The 18,138-nt window shown below is 42.4% G+C and overlaps 1 protein-coding gene across 1 annotated transcript in view; it reads left to right on the forward strand.

Moving 5' to 3' along the window:
- RGS7BP (regulator of G protein signaling 7 binding protein) overlaps positions 1–5,470 on the forward strand; it is a 124,264-nt gene extending 118,794 nt beyond the window's left edge. Inside the window, exon 6 of the mRNA XM_062212235.1 lies at positions 17–5,470. Within this exon, the coding sequence (XP_062068219.1) occupies positions 17–108 (92 nt within the window). The 3' untranslated portion in view covers positions 109–5,470. The remainder of the gene's footprint in view (positions 1–16) is intronic.
- Positions 5,471–18,138: the final 12,668 nt, after the last annotated feature.

An 18,138-nucleotide genomic window follows, 5' to 3' on the forward strand; every position in this document is an offset into this window, starting at 1 on the left:
TTCTGCCCCATCACAGATGACAGCAGCCTTCTGAATCTAACTCCCTACCCCTTGGTGAGAAGACGGAAGAGAAGGTTCTTTGGGCTCTGTTGCCTCGTCTCAAGCTAGGCAGTTCTCTCGGAAACCCACCACCGGGAACACCTGAAAAAAAACAAACCACAAAACCGGAGGACCTCCAGACAGCTGAACCACACGGTTATTGGTTTCTGACTATGTTTTCTATGCTTCCTCGTTACTTTTCTCCGCCTCTCCCCGCCCTCTTAAATGATTTTACGCTTGAAAGCAGCTGCTGTCAAGAAAAAAATAACTGATTCCAAAAGCAGGCTGTTTTTAAAAGGATTTGTAGAGCTGACATTGTGCATGCCTGCTCTAAACCATGCCATGACAGATGCAAGAATTATGATTTTTAAATGACTTAAAGGGTTTTTTAATGTATTATACAGAGAAAAGTTATTTCACATATACTAGTATATCTATAGCTCTTGCTGATCTCATGTGAACAATTTATCCTATATGAAAGAAGTCTTTAAACATAGAAACCTATTTAAAACTGCAAAACTGTGTTCGAAAATCCAATCTATCAGTATCATTGGAAAAATATTATAACCTAACATATGCCACCTCACTTATTGCTTTCTCTGCACTCATTGATGTTTAGTCTTCCATTCTGTCAGAATCTAAGAGCTTCAACATGAAAATATCTTAATTTATAATGCAACAAAAACCATATATGGAAAGTACTTACATTTTGTAAATACACAGTAATCCTAATACCGTCGTACAATGCATATGGGCAACTAATTTCCTTTGATCCAATGGTGTCTTTTTCAGCTTCTTGGAGAATGAAGTAATCCAGTTAGGAAATGGTGTAGAAACATATACAATTACCCTCAAATGTAAAATTGAATATTATCACATTTTGTTCTAATTGAAATCTGAAGCATGGTGTCTGCACATCAGCATAGTGTTAAATCTTATAGGGCATGCTGGAATTAGCTCAGATCATAAAACTATTTAACATTTTACATTGTTGATAAATTTTTTTAGTTAAGCTAAGCTTTTCTCATTTTAGATGACTATGCAGATATGACTTTTCCAATGTGTACTTGGTGTCTTGTCTTATGCTTAGAATCTTGGAAGCAGGACACATTAAGCAATACTATATTTTAGAACAGAGGAAGCCACTGCTTCATTTTCCTGCTGATAGCTTTGTTGTGATTTTCCCACACAAAACTTGTAACACAGTACAAATTTTGTTCTATATTCCCCCTCTTCCTCCTTTGGCCCATTTCCCAGACTCAGTTTCCCTTAGATTGAGAGATCAAGTCTTTGCACTTCTTGTTTTCCATAGTACAAAAAATCTTCAAGTCAGACACAAGGCACCAGTGTCTAGTACAACAGAAAGATGAGCTAGATACCTAATAGTGGTGTATCCAAGACACATCTTTAATCCCAACCCCGTACTATCTCAATATTTACATGCACAGGCGTTTACATGTATGCCAATATTTTGACCTAAAATCTGAATATATTAAAACCTTTAGCATTAGTGAAGATGAACAGAGGTATAGGTAAGCTACTGGAATAATTATTCTATTAAGTTGAATCATATGAAATTGCTGATATTTGACTGTTTTGACCTACAAAAACTAGCAGTTTCATATAGCTCAACCTACTAGCTGATGTTGTGGAAGTTTTACATGGAATTGTCTTCTAGCTCTTTTTATTGAAAATGAAATTGATTTAGGGAGTTGGCAGAGCTCTGTAAAAGCTATACAGGTCTCTATTTAGATCACACCAGCCGGTTGTTGGTCCTATTCTTGGAGTCTAGAATTGTGTTTCATTGACCTGGTCATTAATGCATGGTATAGGTATGCTTGGCTTCATAAAAAAAGAAGTACCCTTGACCAGTTATATGAGAAATTCACAACTTCCTATATCAAGTACTTGTAAAAACAATTGGGACTCCTCCTGTGAATACTCCTTTGCAGAGTAAGCAACCGCCAGGCTCACCTGGTCTGCAAATGTTGATTGTCAAAAATCAGTTTAATTAAAGCTTAACATCCTTTTCTAAATCTGGCTCCTTTTCATTACCTGAGGTTATTGCCTTTCAGGTCCATTATTTTGAAATTATGAAGCAGCCCAGTGTGGCTTACCCTCAGCTCCCATCTCTGTCCTCTCCCACCTTCCAACTATGTTGAAACCTCAGCTTCGGTCCTACTCCCACTAATCCACGTGAGGTTACCAAATGAGAAGCCCACCTTGGGTGTTCAGCACGGCTTTCTAAATGCCTGGCCTAAATCATTTCTGCTTGGTTCATTTGTGCTCACCTTCACTTTAGTCTCAGTGTGAAAGTAACATTTACCTTCTGTGCAGTTGTCCTTTGTACAACCGAAGACTGTTAATAAATTCAGGTCTCACCTCCATGTCTGGGAAGGCTGTAGTAGCTATTCACGGAGATGGGAATTTGTCTAATTACGTAGCCAGACTTTCCATATCTAAGGTGATATATTCAGCCTCATCTTTTATTCATAGTGCCTGTTTTCCAGCCTTCGATCAGTTTTGTAGTTCCTGTGGACACACTCCAAGATTTATAGATCTTCTTTCAGAAGCAGGTAATAAAATTAAATTTAGTGCTCAAAGTCCTGATACACCTACACTGGCTCATGGTTGCATTCGCCATTTCCCTTTAGATATGCATCCTCTGGGAGCTGCCCCTCTCTCCTCTCACCTACCAAAGGATTTTCTCAGGTGTGGTTCCATGAGATCAAGTTCTCACTGTCTTGGTTTCTTGCTGGTGATTCTCTTTAAGATTAGCAACATCACTCACCTGATCTCTAGGCATAAGAAGAGAACATCAAACCCATTTTTTTTCTTATATCCACATACTTGAAACAGAAAAAGATGCAAATTTTATGTGACACTCACTCACTTGACCACCATATTTTTAATATCCCATGTTGATGGGGTTTTTTTTCCAACTACAAAAATATGATTTTTTTTTCAGGCAATCTGAAAAATACCACCATGTATAAAGAAAGTAAAAGTCACCTGAATTTCATCACAATTCATACTGGGTATTTTTTTATACATAACAGGAACGAATTTCACGTATTTCATATATACTGTTTTATGAATGTATTACATTGTTTAAAATGACATTTTTGGTCTTTCAGTCAGTCCAGTCTGGGCCCAGCAGCACTGAGGGATAACTCCTCCAGTGTAAAGTGTCATTTTAACAAAGCCCGCCCTCTGCAGTCTGGCCTGCATCTGCAGACTTGCTGCAAATTTCTGGTTGTGTCATCATTCAGGGATACAGAGAAAGCTTTAGCATTAGCACAACTCTGATGCCTCCTCCAACAAACTGAAGTTTCTAGGGGAAATTTTAAATTTTAAATCCTGCCGGACCATTTTCTTCATCCATGCTGCTGTAAAAACAGTGGAGATACTCAGTGTTTGGCAATACTGCCACCTACTGAAAGATGACCTTCAGAATGAGAGGGGAAAATAAACAGAGTGCAGGAGTCAAACTCTAATTTGTGTAGACAGCTGACACATGGGCCATGATCGCCTCTGGAATTTCATACTCTGAGAGTCTCGATGTTGAAATGACTAGGGATATCATCCAGCCTAACCTCCCGTCCCACACACGCACCTGTAAGCAAAGTCTATTGTGTGTGTGTGTGGGTGTGTGTGTGTGTGTTCCAGAATGTCACCAAATGCAAAGTGCTCAACTTTTAGGTAACTGGGTAGAATGAGGAACTGCAATGATATGATTGGCCTCAGAATAAATCATTAGAATTCGATATGAATAGACTCAAGAACATAAAATTATTGAATATGTTATAAAGATGACATCCTAAATCAATGAGAAAGGTTGGATGATTATTATTTTGTAACCACTGGTTAGCCATTGATTGAGAGAAATATTAGATCCATACTTCCTTTCAGAAAGATAAATTCTAGATGAAATAAGGATTTAAATGTTAAATCACACAAATGAACACAACAGGACTAGCAGACAATCTGAATGAGTATCTATATAACTTAAATTTAGGAAAAACCTTTCTAAGCATAACACCAAAGGAAGAAACCATAAAGACAAGATGGATAGATTTAACTAATTAAAAATGCTGAACTCAAATATGGTGGAAAACAACAAAGAAAAGTAAGAGAAAATGATATTTGTAATTTTTGTAACAAAGATTGGGAATATCTAATAAATATTAAAAATTTAAACACTACTACTTTGGGGAAGTTCCCATAGTTTCTGACCATCTTCCCAGCCAAATGTTTCCATTTAGTTCTTTCCTTATTGTGTTTTCTTCACTGTTGCTTGTCTAATTATCAGCTTTTCCCCTACTGAACTGGAAATACAAAAGACAGCAACCATTTCTCTGTGGCTTACTATTGGGCCCCCAACATCTAACACAGTACTAGACCAAAAGCAAATGGTGAAAACATATTTATCGAATGAGTGAGGAATGAATGAATGAATGACTGAGATTCTGTGACTTTAAAAACAGCCAATTTTCCAGTAGAAAATTAAGCCAGGGGCACAAACTGGTTATACACAATAAGCTAAAATAATTCACTCATAAGAAATAATTTTTAAAAATATACTAGTAATAGAAAATGCAAATCATATGCTGTACTATTTTTTACATAACAGAAAGGTAGAATATAAGGAATTAAACACACTAGAAACGATCAGGGTGTATGAAAACACTCTCTTCTAGAGTCAGCAGGACTATAAATTGATCAAAACTTTATAGGAAGTATTTTAGCAATATATTTTCCATGTGTGCCCAGTAATTCCATATTAGGAAATTCCACTTTACAAAGGTCAGGAGGAAAGAATGTGCTAAAGTGTATTCATTCATTATTCAAAAACTGTATGCAGGAAAGGATGTTTATAGCAGCATTATTTGCAGGAGTAGAAAAGTGTAACTAAGTCCACCTTCAAGGGTTGGTTACATATGGTACATCCTTCTAGTGGGATATTGTGTACCCATTAATAATAAATATCATATGTACATCTTTGCTATATTGTTAAGCAAAAAAAAAAAAGGAAGTTACAGTTGTATAGCCATAGTATGATCCTTTTTTAAAAATATTATATACACAAGTGTTCATTAAAAAGTATGAAAGGATATTTGCCGAAGTGATAATAGTATTTTATCTCTGGGAGGTGAGATTTGGAGCAATTGTATTTTCTTTCAGCATATCTGTACCTTCTAATTTTTCCACAATGAGCATGTAGTATCTGTATAATTTTTTCAGGGAATAAACAACAGTGTTCAGAATATATATTAAATGAAAAACACGTTATAAAACCATATGTATAGTATGACACAGTATTTGTAAAAAGAAATTATATATAAATATATCTATGTATGTATATATATGCATAAGAAAGCTAGAAGGACATACACTAAAATGTTAATAGTAGTTATCTATGGGTCGTGGGATTATGGGTGTTTTGTTTTTGTTTTTTTTTTTTTTTTTTTGCTTTTTCTGTGTTTTCTAATTTTTCTACAATGAATATGTATTACTTGTGTAATAAAAGCTAATAATAAAATATTTAAAAATACAAAAAGGTGAGAGAGACATTGTGACCACTTTTCTTTTTTCTGCACCCCTACCCCTACCTCCATCTGGCTTATTTCTTGTTGTCAAAACGTGGGCAATGGGGATATGAGGAGAAAACACCAGGGCACTAGTACTTTCAAAGACAGAAGACACAAAGAGGGATGGGAGGGTGTGGGGAGAGGAACTATGGAGTGAAGTCAGTGGAGGAAACATTAAAACATGTTTTGGAAATCTTTTCACTATTAATAGCAATGTCTCTAAATTCAGTTCAGGTTTTCTGATAGCAATAGTAAAAGAAAGATATACTCATACTCTGAGTTGAATAATTTTATTATTTTCTTGGAGTGACACAGGCCTTAGTCTGAATCTCAGATGTGCTACCCAAGTACGCGCCTATGGTTAGCAATTCCAATATCCATTATCTTTTTTCTTCAGTAAACAGAGACCCCAAACTTCAACAAGGCACTGGCCACCTAATGAGTCCATATCCCAGCTTCTCTTGGATATAGAAGTGCTATAAAACTGAAATTTGACCAATAGGGTATCAGTGCAATTTTAAGTAACATTAATTAAATAAGGGGTATGTGTTTTCAAGCATCAGTGAGAGAATAAATTATATGAGGATGGCAGACGCTCCTTCACAGGCCTGACCATCTCTACACTACCATCCACAAAGCTGAATAAACCATTCTTTATTTAAGGCATACATAAGAGAGGTCTTTGTATAGAAGAACCTATTCACTATATTGGTTAATTTCTCCATTCCCCTATTCCCTTACAGTAAAATGGGAATAATGATACCAATATCACCACATGTTCAAACACCTGTCTAATTACTTGCATAGCATCAAAGCTTTCTTGTGAGAAAAATGAAATAAACCATTGCATGGATACTGTGTTGGACAACAGGGAAGAAAAATTGATTTGCAGATTGCTGGCTTCAGCCTGACCAGCCCTGGCCATTGTGCGTATTTAGTGAGGGGTCCAGCAGGTGGAAGATCTCTGTCTGTTTCTCTTTCAAATAAAATGAAAATAATAAATTATTTTCATATCAACTTAAGCTGATTACAGATATAAAGATTAAAAGGAACACAATAGAGTTTCCAGAAGATAATATAGAAGAGTATCTTCACATCCACAGGATTATGAAATGGTTCTTAGCAAGACACAAAACTCTTAGGAAAACTGTATAACATTATCTATTATCAGAGAACATATGCATACCTAATGATGCAGTACTTTCACTCCTAGGTAAAGGCCCAACAGAAATACTGATATGGGGCTGGCATTGTGTCACAGCACTTTAGACTGCCACTTGCAATAGAACCTGCATTCTGTGATGCAGGTTCGAGGCTCAATCCAACTCCCTGATAACGCACTTAGGAAGGCAGTAGATGAGGATCCAAGTACTTGGGCCCCTGCCACCTACGTGGTAGACACAGATCAAGTTCCAGGCTCTTGGCTTCGGACTCTCCTGTTGCAGCTATTTGGAGAGGGAATCAGCAGATAAGAGATTCTCTCTCCCCCTCCCCCCCCATCATTCTGCCTTTCAAATAAATAAATGTTTAAATCTTTTTTTAAAAAAGAAATACTTGAGTGTGTGTGATTGTGTAACAGCCAAAGTGTTAACAGTTCACAGAATTGAAAGATGGATATGTCAACTGAGGTGTATTCATATAATTGAATGTCATGCAGCAGCAAAAATAACCGAACTACATTACAGCTACATACAACCATGTGAAAGATTATAGCCATTATAACGTTGAATGGATACAAGCTACATGCAAAACAATGCATTCTACTATTAGCAGCCTACATGCACAGTAGCTGAGATGGGTATCATTGCCCCATGAAACAAGTCTGGGCAGGCACCATAGCAACTACTACAGTTCATCCCTTGAACAGCTCAAATCCATTTGCTTCTCACATGAGGCTGACCCCAACCGGGTGTAACTTCTTCTCAGTTCTGTTGTCACAATTCCTGGGGACATAAATGAAAAGAGGGATAGTGGGACAAACCACTGCATCAGCTTAAGCAGTTTGTCCCAAGGTACACAGCTGATACTTATCATCTTCCTTATCAGCCACCCCCTTGGATTCCCTACATCCAGGGCTGGTACTTCCTGGTAGCCAGAGAGGTCAGAGCTTGCCACCCCATGTAGCCTGAGGCCCTTGTCACCATGCCTGTACTGAACTGTGGCTGCTGTACATGGGCATTCCAAGAGATGACCAAATAGGTCACCTGCATGCCAGACGTGTTTCTCTGTGCCCTCATTATGTTGCATTGGCTATCCCTTCTCATGATGATCAGGGCCAATTACCCCCACCAGCGCAGTCACTACTTGTATCTGCTAACGGGATGGCTGGCATGCAGAATCTCAAGTGACCAAGTAGCTGCTGCAGCTGAAAGTTTGGTGAGACTTTAATTTCTTTCCATGTAGGACCCAGAAACTCCAGACCTACAGCTTCTAGCGCTGTAGGGATGCAAGGCACAGATTCCTCGGCGGATCACTGAGGCCTCTCCTCCTCTCACTCCTTGACTCCAGAGCCCCTACATTCTATCGACTGGTGACACATTGAATTAAAGAGTGCTTAAGGAGCTCAGTGAATCCTGAAGCACAATACCCAGAGGCCATGCTGGCACGGCATGGGGCAGAGCTTCTGCAGGGCCAGGCAGGGTTGTGAGACAGGAACAGTAGGCTCCACAGCACGGTTTCATTGAACCACTTCCTTTGCTAAGGCGGTTATGTAGGACCCCGAGTGAGTAGGGCAGACACTCTGAGTTGATGGATAGCGGTCCTGGCTAACGCCTGCTGACAATAAAAGCAAAGCACATCTATAACACAGGGTAATCCTAGTCTGGGGAAGGGTAGTCAATTTCTCACCCAGGTTTTAAGGTATGGTACAGTTGTCCCTTGGTATCATAGGGGATTAGTTCCAGGATCTGCCCTGTCCCATGGATACCAAAAGCTGTGGATGTTCAAGTCCTTTATATAAGTGGCATGGTAATTGCATGTAACCTACACAGATTCTCTTGTTGACTTTACAATTTATTTATTGTTTTATTTCAAAGGCAGACAACACAGAGAAAGACAGACAGATAGGCAAAGATATTCCATCCACTGGTTCATCTTCCAAATACCTGCATCTGCTGGAGTTGGGCCAGGCTGATGGTGGCAGCTGGAAACAGTCCAGGTATCCCATGTGGGTGCTAGTGATCCCACTACTTGATTTATCACCTTCTGCCTCCCAGGGTATGCATCAGCCAGAAGCTGGAATCAGAAGTGGAGCCAGGACTCAAACCCAGATCCTCCAACATGGGATGTGGCATGCCAAGGGGTGTTTTAACCGCTGTGCAGAATGCCCCCCTTTCCTGCATACTTTAAATCATATCTAAATTACTTACTATACCTGATTGACATAGTATAAATTCCATGTAAATAATCATCGTTGTTACCTATATTGTTTCGGGAACGATGACAAGAAGTCTGTATATGTTCAGTGCAGACATGATTCTTCTTGTTTTTGTTTTGAAATAATCCCAATCTGTGGCTGGATGCAGAACCCCTGGCTGTCGAAGGCCAATTATGCTGTGTCCAAGGCACAGGGGCAGTCTCTGTTGTCTCACTGAGAAAAGCCTGTATTCATTGACTATGGCTGCTGTAACAAATCAACACCTGCCTAGTGGCTTCAAACAGCAAAAATCTTGCACTTACCAATCTAGAGGTCAGAACTCAGTCTCACTGGTCTCCAATCAAGGGCTCAGCAGGCCTGTGTTCCTTTCGCAGGCTCTAGGGGAGAACGTTTTCTTTCCTTTACAGTTCCTGGAGGCCTCTGGCATCTCTTGGTTCATGGCTCCTTCCTCCATTTGAGGCAGCAAAATGGCACCTCCAATTCTCTCTCTCCCTCCGTGTAACCTCTGCTCCTACTCTCTCCTTCCTTCACTCTGACTCTCTGTCTTGCTCTTACAAGGACATTGGTTGTTACACTGGATTCACCTAGATAATCCAGGATAATTTCCCAAACTCAAGGTTCTTAACATAACCAGACACACAAAGTTCTCTTAGTTATGTAAAATAGCATTTACAGGTACCAGGGACATGAACAATGAGGGGGCGGGTCATTATTCTACCACAAACCAATGCTCTAGGAACCATTCACAGCCTCCACCTTTGCCAGGAGCTGTGTTCTGAAAGGTTCAGATTCTGTACTGCAGAAAGCCTGGCCTTACTTCCGAACCCTAAGGATGTGTACTCTGACTCTCTTATCGGAGTTTATAAAGTCTCCATGATGTCCTTCAATACCCACCTACTTCTACCACCATGGCCTCTGTCAGATGATGTGGCCCAAGTGACAGCGTTGCTTATGCTGCAGCCTAAACCTGCTGCAGGGCGTCTCCTTGCTCTGTGACTCATTCGGAACCAGCACTCACAACACTACAAAGCATGTGGTCAGAACCCTTTTCCCTTGTGTAACATATACAGCATATATGTATATGTATATGTTACATATTTGCTGTATATGTTACACCTGAAAAGGACAAGCAAGCTTCAGGATTCTTACTGTCCAAGATGCAAGGAACAGCAGCTTGCTTTTACTCTGGAGAGGATGTAACATCACTGATGCCACAGGCCCCTTAGTACTCAGGAGTTCACGTGTCTTGCCAAGGCAAGCTCACAGCATCCAATGAACATGATGTCATCAACTCAGGGGACAAATGTGGTGTTCTCTAGAAAGAACATTCTGTCAATTGGCTAGACTGTGCTTTCGTGGGGCATGATGAGGTTTTTTGTTTTGTTTTGTTTTGTTTTCTTTCTAAAAATAGAGGAGCCTAATTCTAAAAGGGTTATCTGAGGACATAAAGTTATGACTACCTACCAGGTACCCAATCACCCAGTGACTAAAATAAACCTAAAAATATTATACAAGGAGAACACAGAGCACTGTAGACATGCCAGGTTGACTAAGACATAGAGAAGTCTGGTTCCCAGAGGTCATCTGAGAACACGAAGTGAGGCTGTAGCCCAGGTACCCAGCTGCTGGGTGTTATTGTCCTGAGAGCATGTAGAATGCTGTTTGCATGGCTAGATAAAAGCCCATGATATGTGTAGTTTGTAAGGGGTGCAGACGGCACTTGCTTGATAAAACCCAACCTGGGCTTTAGGGGTTTCTTCCCCTGCCTGCTCCTATAAAAGCCTCCCCTGAGGGCACTTGCAGGTAATAGGTTTGTTGCAGAGTAGATGAAAGCTGCAGTTCTTACTGGGAACTGACAGCATCTCTAGCACCCCAGTCCAGGTATTTAACCTACCACTTAAGACACATCCTTAATTCAATTCATGGCACTGGCTCCTGACCCCAGTTTCCCAACAATGCAGACCCTATGAGGCAGCAGTGGAGGATCAAGCAGCTGGGTTCCTGCCACCAACACAGGAGAACATTCCTGACTCCTGTCTCTGAGCCTGGCCCAGCCCTGCCATTTTGGGCATCTGGGGGAGTGAACCAGTAGAGGAGAACCATTGCCTCTTTCTCTTTCACTCCTTCCCTCTCCCTCTTCTTCTCCCTCACCATCTCTCTCTCTTTCCTAGTCTCTCAAATTAAAAAAAAATTAACAAAAATAAAATATATTTGTGGCCAGCATCAAGCACAGCTGGGTAAGCTGCCACTTGCATCTATTATCTGCTAACACCAGCATCTATTATCTGAGTGTTGAAGTTCAAGTCCAGATACTCTCCTTCTGATCCAGCTTCTTGCTAACATGCCTGGGATGGCAGCAGAAATGGCCCAAGTACCTGGACCCTGCCACCCTTGGTAGGAGACCCAGATGGAATTCCTGGCTTCTGGAATTTGGGAAGTGGACCAGTAGATAAAAGATATCTCCTTCTCCCTCTCCCTCTCTTGCTCTTGCTTTATCTTTTAAATAAATAAGTCTTCTAAGACAATAAATTTTCAATTATAAATTCCACAGATATATTAGAGCCCCTTGAGAAACAATAACAATGATGAAGATGATGAGGAAGAAAAGGAAATTTCAAAAAGATGCCACACACCAGGTTAATTAATTCAGAATCTCTGGGCACGGGATTTAGGCACCAGCATTTTTACAATTGAACATGTAGACAGATGGTGTGAACACAAGTGCAGGCAGTCTGCCTCAGGGGAAGACGAAGCCATTCTCTGACTGCTTCTATTTTCTCAATGAAGTAAGCAGAGAGGGTGCTTTCAATTCAAAGAGAGGAGAGGGTGACAGTATGGAATAATTTTGGGAACCAGGAAAGCAAAATTACTCATGAAACAGAACAAGGTTGCAAGGATTTGCCAAGCGCCTGCCACAGATGGGTGAGGGTAAAGGTAATGTGAGACCAAAGGAGCACAGCTGTGTTTCTTCTCCAGCCACGTCCATCCGGGCACAGACAAGGAGTAGGTGGAGATGTTCCCTGGTGACATCTGCAGCAGTTGCCACCGCTTGACTCCTGAGTCAGTGTCCAAAGTGGAGGTGGTTGAGAGCCTTTGGAAGTTTCCTGCCACCCTCCTGCTTCCTAAAACAGAGATATTCCAGGCTGATCTAACCCCACTGGGATTTAAGGAAAAAAACAAGCTAGCAAACCCAAATGGAATTCTCATCGGTAGAAGTGGGGAGAGAGAGAGGAAAGGAGATTTTAACAGCACTTTGTGGAGCCACAACTTACGTGCGGCAGAAATGTACAAGCCATATTGTATCACATACTAATTTTGCACATTGCTATATACAAATATGTGAGTACCACCAGCTCAAGAAATTAAAACTTTGAAGTCACCCTAAAAATTTCCCCTGCACGCCCCATTTAAAGCCAACTTCCTCCGTGCCAGGGTCCGCAATGTTGTGCTTCCGTGAATCTTGCCTGGTCCTTACCTTCACTTAAAGGGAGTCATGGAGTGTGAGCACTTTTGTACCTGACTCCTTGATGAGAGTCGTTCATGCGCCAGGAGCTTGTTCTTTGGTGATGGTGGAGAAGCCCATTTTATAAATACACTGCAGGCTGTTCATCCACCGCTCAGTCACAGAATAGGTGTATGTTTAACTTCAGTGGAAATCAGAGGAGAGTTTCCCACGATGGTTGTTCTGTTTATACTCCCGAGCGCAAGATGAGTGCATCCCAGCTGCCACTCATCTTTGACACAACTTTAGTGGATGCGAGAACGATTATTTCTGAAGAAGGCTTTGAGGTGCCACTCCTCTCCTCTGGACCCTGCCACTCCAAGCCGAGGCCCAGCAACTCAGGCCATGCTTGAAAGGCTGCTGTGGGGCCAGCGCCATGGTTCACTTGGTTAATCCTCCGCCTGTAGCACTGGCATCCCATATGAGTGCCAGGTTCTAGTCCCGGTTGCTCCTCTTCCAATCCAGTTCTCTGCTGTGGCCCGGGAAGGCAGTGGAGGATGGCCCAAGTCCTTGGGCGCTGCACCTGCATGGGAGACCAGGAAGAAGCACCTGGCTCCTGGCTTCGGATCAGCACGGTGCGCCGGCCGTAGCAGCCATTTGGGGAGTGAACCAACAGAGGGAAGACCTTTCTCTCTGTCTCTCTCACTGTCTATATCTCTACCTGTCAAAAATAAATAAATAAAGAAAGAAAGAAAGAAAGGCTGCTGTGACCCCCTCAGCAGCTCAGGGTACAGCCATGTGGTACCAGCATATCTCAAGGGCTTTTGTGCTTTCGTGTGAAATGGTGTGCGCCTGCACGGTCAAAAGAATTGGGCAGGTGCCAGCTCTGTGGTGCAGCGGGTTAAAGCCCCAGCCTGTGGTGCAGGCATCCATATGGGTGTTCATGTTCCAGCTGCTCCACTTCCAATCCAGCTCCCTGCTAATGCACCTGGAAAAGTAGTGGAGGATGGCCCAGGTACTTCAACTCTGACTATAACATGAGCAAGTGGAAATGTATAAGCACAAAGCAGGGTGGGGTCAGCCAGTGGGAAATGACTAAGGTGTACAGGTGATTCTGTCTACACCAACCTAACCTCACTCCTGGGCTGTGGTGGGAAGTGAGGAACCCGATCTGATGTTGAGCGTGATCAGGTATCAAGGAGGGAGTGTTCTTGCTAGACTGCCTCAACAGGGTTCTTCGCTAAAACAGAATGGTACAAGGAAACACACAGAGAAATTTCAGAAATACTGCTGGGGTGGGTGTTGTGGCACAGCAGATGAGCTACAGCCTGCAATGCCTGCATCCCATATCAGAGTTCAGGTTCAAGTCCAGGACACCTGGGAAGGAGATGACGGTTCAAGTACTTGGGTCCATGCCACCGACATGGGAGACCCAGATGAAGTTTCTGGTTCCTGGATTCAGCCTGGCCCAGACCTGGCTGTTGTAGGCATTTGGGTGCAAACCAATGGATGGAAGATCTATCTCTGTCCCTCTTTCATTCAAATGAATGGTTTTTTGTTTGTTTGTTTGTTTGTTTGTTTGTTTTAGAAAAAACTCTTTGTCAAGTTCTACATATCAGTGTGTGGCACAGGGATTGAATCAATGGAACAGAAGCACAGCTCTGAATGGGTGCCTGCCGCCTCACCCATCCCATCTTTTCTCTTCTCCTGCCCACCACACTCACTCTCAACTCCATACTACTTTGATTCTCTTGCTGAATACTCCGGGAAAATTATATCTTGGACTCATTAGGAACCCCTGCTTATGTAGCCTAAGCAAGCCAGACAAGATTTTAATGGGGTGTCCCCCAATTCCAGTTTTCCCAAGGCTACCACCCTTTCTCCTTGTGAGTTACTAAGTAGAAGGACACCGGCCAGCACTTATAATCCCAGGATGGGGGACGCTCTGGCTGTCTCTCAGATTTCTACCTGTAGCCCAGACAGAGCCCAGGGCTAGGAGGGAGCAGGCTCTGACCCAGAGTTTCATGGGTCCATTTCTTTATTAATGTGCATAAGGATAAGAGCTGACACATAGGCAGGATCTTCAGAAAGTTCATGGAAAATACGTACTGTGGAAAACTGTGCATGGGTTTTTGAAGCTGATGTGTGCACCAGAATACGCTGGCCTTTCCATTTTCCATGAACTGTTTGAATTGCCCTTGTATCTGTAAAACGCAGACGTCTGTTTTCTGCCTTTGTGCCAGGGATCGCCTGTGCCATACTCCTGGGCACCTCCCAGAGCCAAAATCTGCTGCTTTTCCTGCTTGCTAAATCCCCAAGTTGAGCTCAGGGGAAGCAGACAGGAAGCCATCTGCAAGGACTGACTTCTAATGTCCCTTCCAGCTTTAACAGCTCATCATGCCAGAAGAAGGGGGTCATCCACAAGCCCTGCTGGGTGACAGGTGTTAGCCATTGTAAACTTGATTCCTTGCAACTGATTGATCACGTAGTTTTTAGTGAGACCTTCAGATTCTACACCAGTGGCTGCAATCACTGTTCCTGATACATTTTGAACATCAACTATATTGTTTTGAAAAATTAAAAAATAAAAAATGTGTTTGAACTACATCAGAGTGTAGTTCAAAGTATGTCCTGAAGATGGCAGTGTAATAACATTGTGCGTTCAAGCGTATCCAATTATTTCAAACTGCTAAATTATAAAACATGTTGAGAGAAAACTGTATCTTGAGAGACTGGAAAAATTGAATTTATTGCCTTCTGTTCCGTTATTGCTAAAGGAACATGTCTGCAAAAGTACCATATCTCACACCTGCACAGTAATTTAAAATACACAAAACACCATCATTCAGATTACTTAACTTAATCCTCACCACAAATATGAGTTATTTTCATCTTATACAGTAAGGTGCAGAGATGAATTTCAGATAAATCAAGGTCATCTAGCTAATAAAGCAGCAGAACCAATTTTCCAAAGAGCAGACGTTTTCCCTATATTCCTCTCCCTACCACCAAGCAAGTATCTACAGGTTTAACAATTTACTTTAAATGCCATGGTTTATTATGATCCAACAGAGACTTGGGGGTTACAATCACACACTTTGGAGCAGAGGTTGTCTGACAAGTAAGATGACCACTCATCTTGGTTGGGTAGGCACTCTGCCAGTTTTCGTTCTCAAAGCCCCCCTCCTGAGAACTCTCTCGACAAACCAGGACAGGTGGTGACAAGCCCTCTGAGCACCTGTCCCTTAGTTAGCTCCCAGAGGTCTGGCCCTTCTGTGACAGCTCTGCCAGGTGGTGCTCAGCACACCACCTTGCACCTAACCCTATTCCATAAATATTAATGACACCATAACTCAGCTTTGTGCTTTGTTTCAAGTGGGAAAGGTTTTTCTCTGATCTTTCCTGGATAAGTTGGATTTCCTCTTGTTGATTCCAGACTCAACAGCTCTTTTCGGCACCAGTTTCCCATCTAGTCTCGCCTTAGTTCCAACTTCCTTGAAATTTTAGTAATCTATTCAGGGAGGGGGAAGCAAAGTACAAGGATTGAAGACATCACACGTGGAAGGAGAAGGATTTCTGTCTTGGGAGTAGGCACTAAGCCTCGTGGTTAAGACATCCACGTCCCACACTGCAGTGTCTGGGTTTGTTCCCTGGCTCTGCTTCTGGCTACAGCTTCCTGCAAAAGTAGATCCTGGAGGCCCAAGTGATTGGGTTCCTGCCACCCACGTGGAGGCCTGGACTGTGTTCCCAGCTCTTGACTCTGGCCCCAGCCTAGCCTCAGCTATTGCAGGCATTTGGGGACTGAACCAGGGGGTGGAAGCTCTCTGCTGCTCTGTCTCCCTGCCTCTCAATTTTTAAAATAAAGAAAAGAATTTCATTCTAGTATGACATGAAGTAAAACCACACTTTTTCACATTCCAAAGACTCAAGCACTTCATCAATGTTGAATGTACGATATATAAGTGGCAGTGTTTCCTTTCATTCTCCTGAGAACATAAAACAAACAAACAAACAAACAGATCTCAAAGGAGAAGCAGAAGGGGCAGCTGTGTGGGAACACGAGGCACACGGCTGACAAATAAACATGGGAAAGCAGTCGCAGACACAATTTTCTGTGCACACTGTACACCTTCTGTCCTGCCCCAGAGAGCAAAGTCATCCCGTAGGTGTCTCAGGAAACCCAACAGACCAGACTGGAGACCACTGTGAAATAAAGAAACCACCTCCCTCATGTTAAAAAGTCCTTGATATGTGTGACCTGCACCTTACCTGAAATGAAAAATACCCAAGTGCTCTTCATCTGTTTCCATCTGTTCTTTACGCTGCGCATCAGGCCCCCGCAGCCATATTGGGGAAGCAGATAGACAGTAAGTCTGCTTTTTCGGAAGTCTTGGACACTGCAGGGGATAAATGTGTGGTTGACTTCCCAGCCACCTTGCAAAATGATCAAACCTTTCTTTCATTCCCCCTGTGCCCTGAGGCAGATATGGGTGCCTGTCAGGCTATTGCTGCAGAACGTGAGGTCGAATGCATACCTACCTGCTAGTTTCTTTAAAAGGGGCAAAGCATGGGTGAATTTTTTAGAGCTCAGAGGGAAAAGCTTGAAGCCAATGTGAGTGAATTACTCTAATCACGTTTTCTGAAAACATAACCAGCCACGGTTTAAAACTCGTAAACTTTTTTATTTACAAAAGGTATGAAGTATGATGAGAGTCTATACCCAACTGTCATCTAATTATAAGTGACAATAAAGTATTAACTCTACCCATTAAAAAAAAAAAACGTAAGCAATTGTTGTTCTGAATAGTACACCAAACTTTAAATAGTACCCATAAAAATGAGATTGCTATAAATATAAAGTGGGTTAAAGCCCCAGCCTGCAGCACCAGCATCCCTTATGGGAGCTGGTTTGAGTCCTGGCTGCTTCCCTTCCCATCCAGCTCCCTGCTAATGCACCTGGGAAAGCAGTGGAAAACTGCCCAAGTCCTTGTGCCCTTGCACCTACATGGGAGACCTGGAGGAACGTCCTGGCTCCTGGTTTCGGATCAGCTTAGCTCTGGCCATCGCAGTCATTTGGGGAGTGAACCAGTGGATGGAAGACCTCTCTCTCTCTTCCTCTGGCTCTACCTCTCTCTGTAACTGTCCTTCAAATAAATAAAATAAATCTTTAAAATTAATTAATTAATTAACAAATATCAAGCTGAAAGTTTGGGTTGTTTTTTCTTCTACCTGATAATTTAAGTTCTCCAACAGGAAGCCGTTCTGCCATTAGAACACCAAAGAGGGATGGAAGGGAGTGAGGAAGCCCCCACTCAGGAATAAGGACAGGGTGGAAGGGAAGTTCCAAAAAGCCAGAAGAAAGTGCACGGGGCCCTTTCAGCCCCTAGGAGATGAGAGAGACAGGGAAAGAACAGAAGGAGAGAAAGCAGGACTTGAGGTCCATGCTGATTTCTGATTTCTGGGCGAGCATCACAGAAAACAAGAGAAACGAGTCAGGCTGAAGAGAGAGCTGCAGGCTTCCCGGAGCTGCCCAGGATCCCCACGTGGCACAGGTGCAGGGCCACGGCCACCCGAGTGGCCCTCCTAGCAACACCAGCAGCCAAAGTGGGGAAGTAAACCAACAGCAAGCCTGCTTTCTCAGGAAGTCTGGGCACGCGGCAGGAGATACATCTGTCGTTGACTTGGCCAGC

This window comes from Lepus europaeus, chromosome 15, assembly GCF_033115175.1.
Source record: "Lepus europaeus isolate LE1 chromosome 15, mLepTim1.pri, whole genome shotgun sequence".
Classification (NCBI taxonomy): Eukaryota; Metazoa; Chordata; class Mammalia; order Lagomorpha; family Leporidae; genus Lepus; species Lepus europaeus.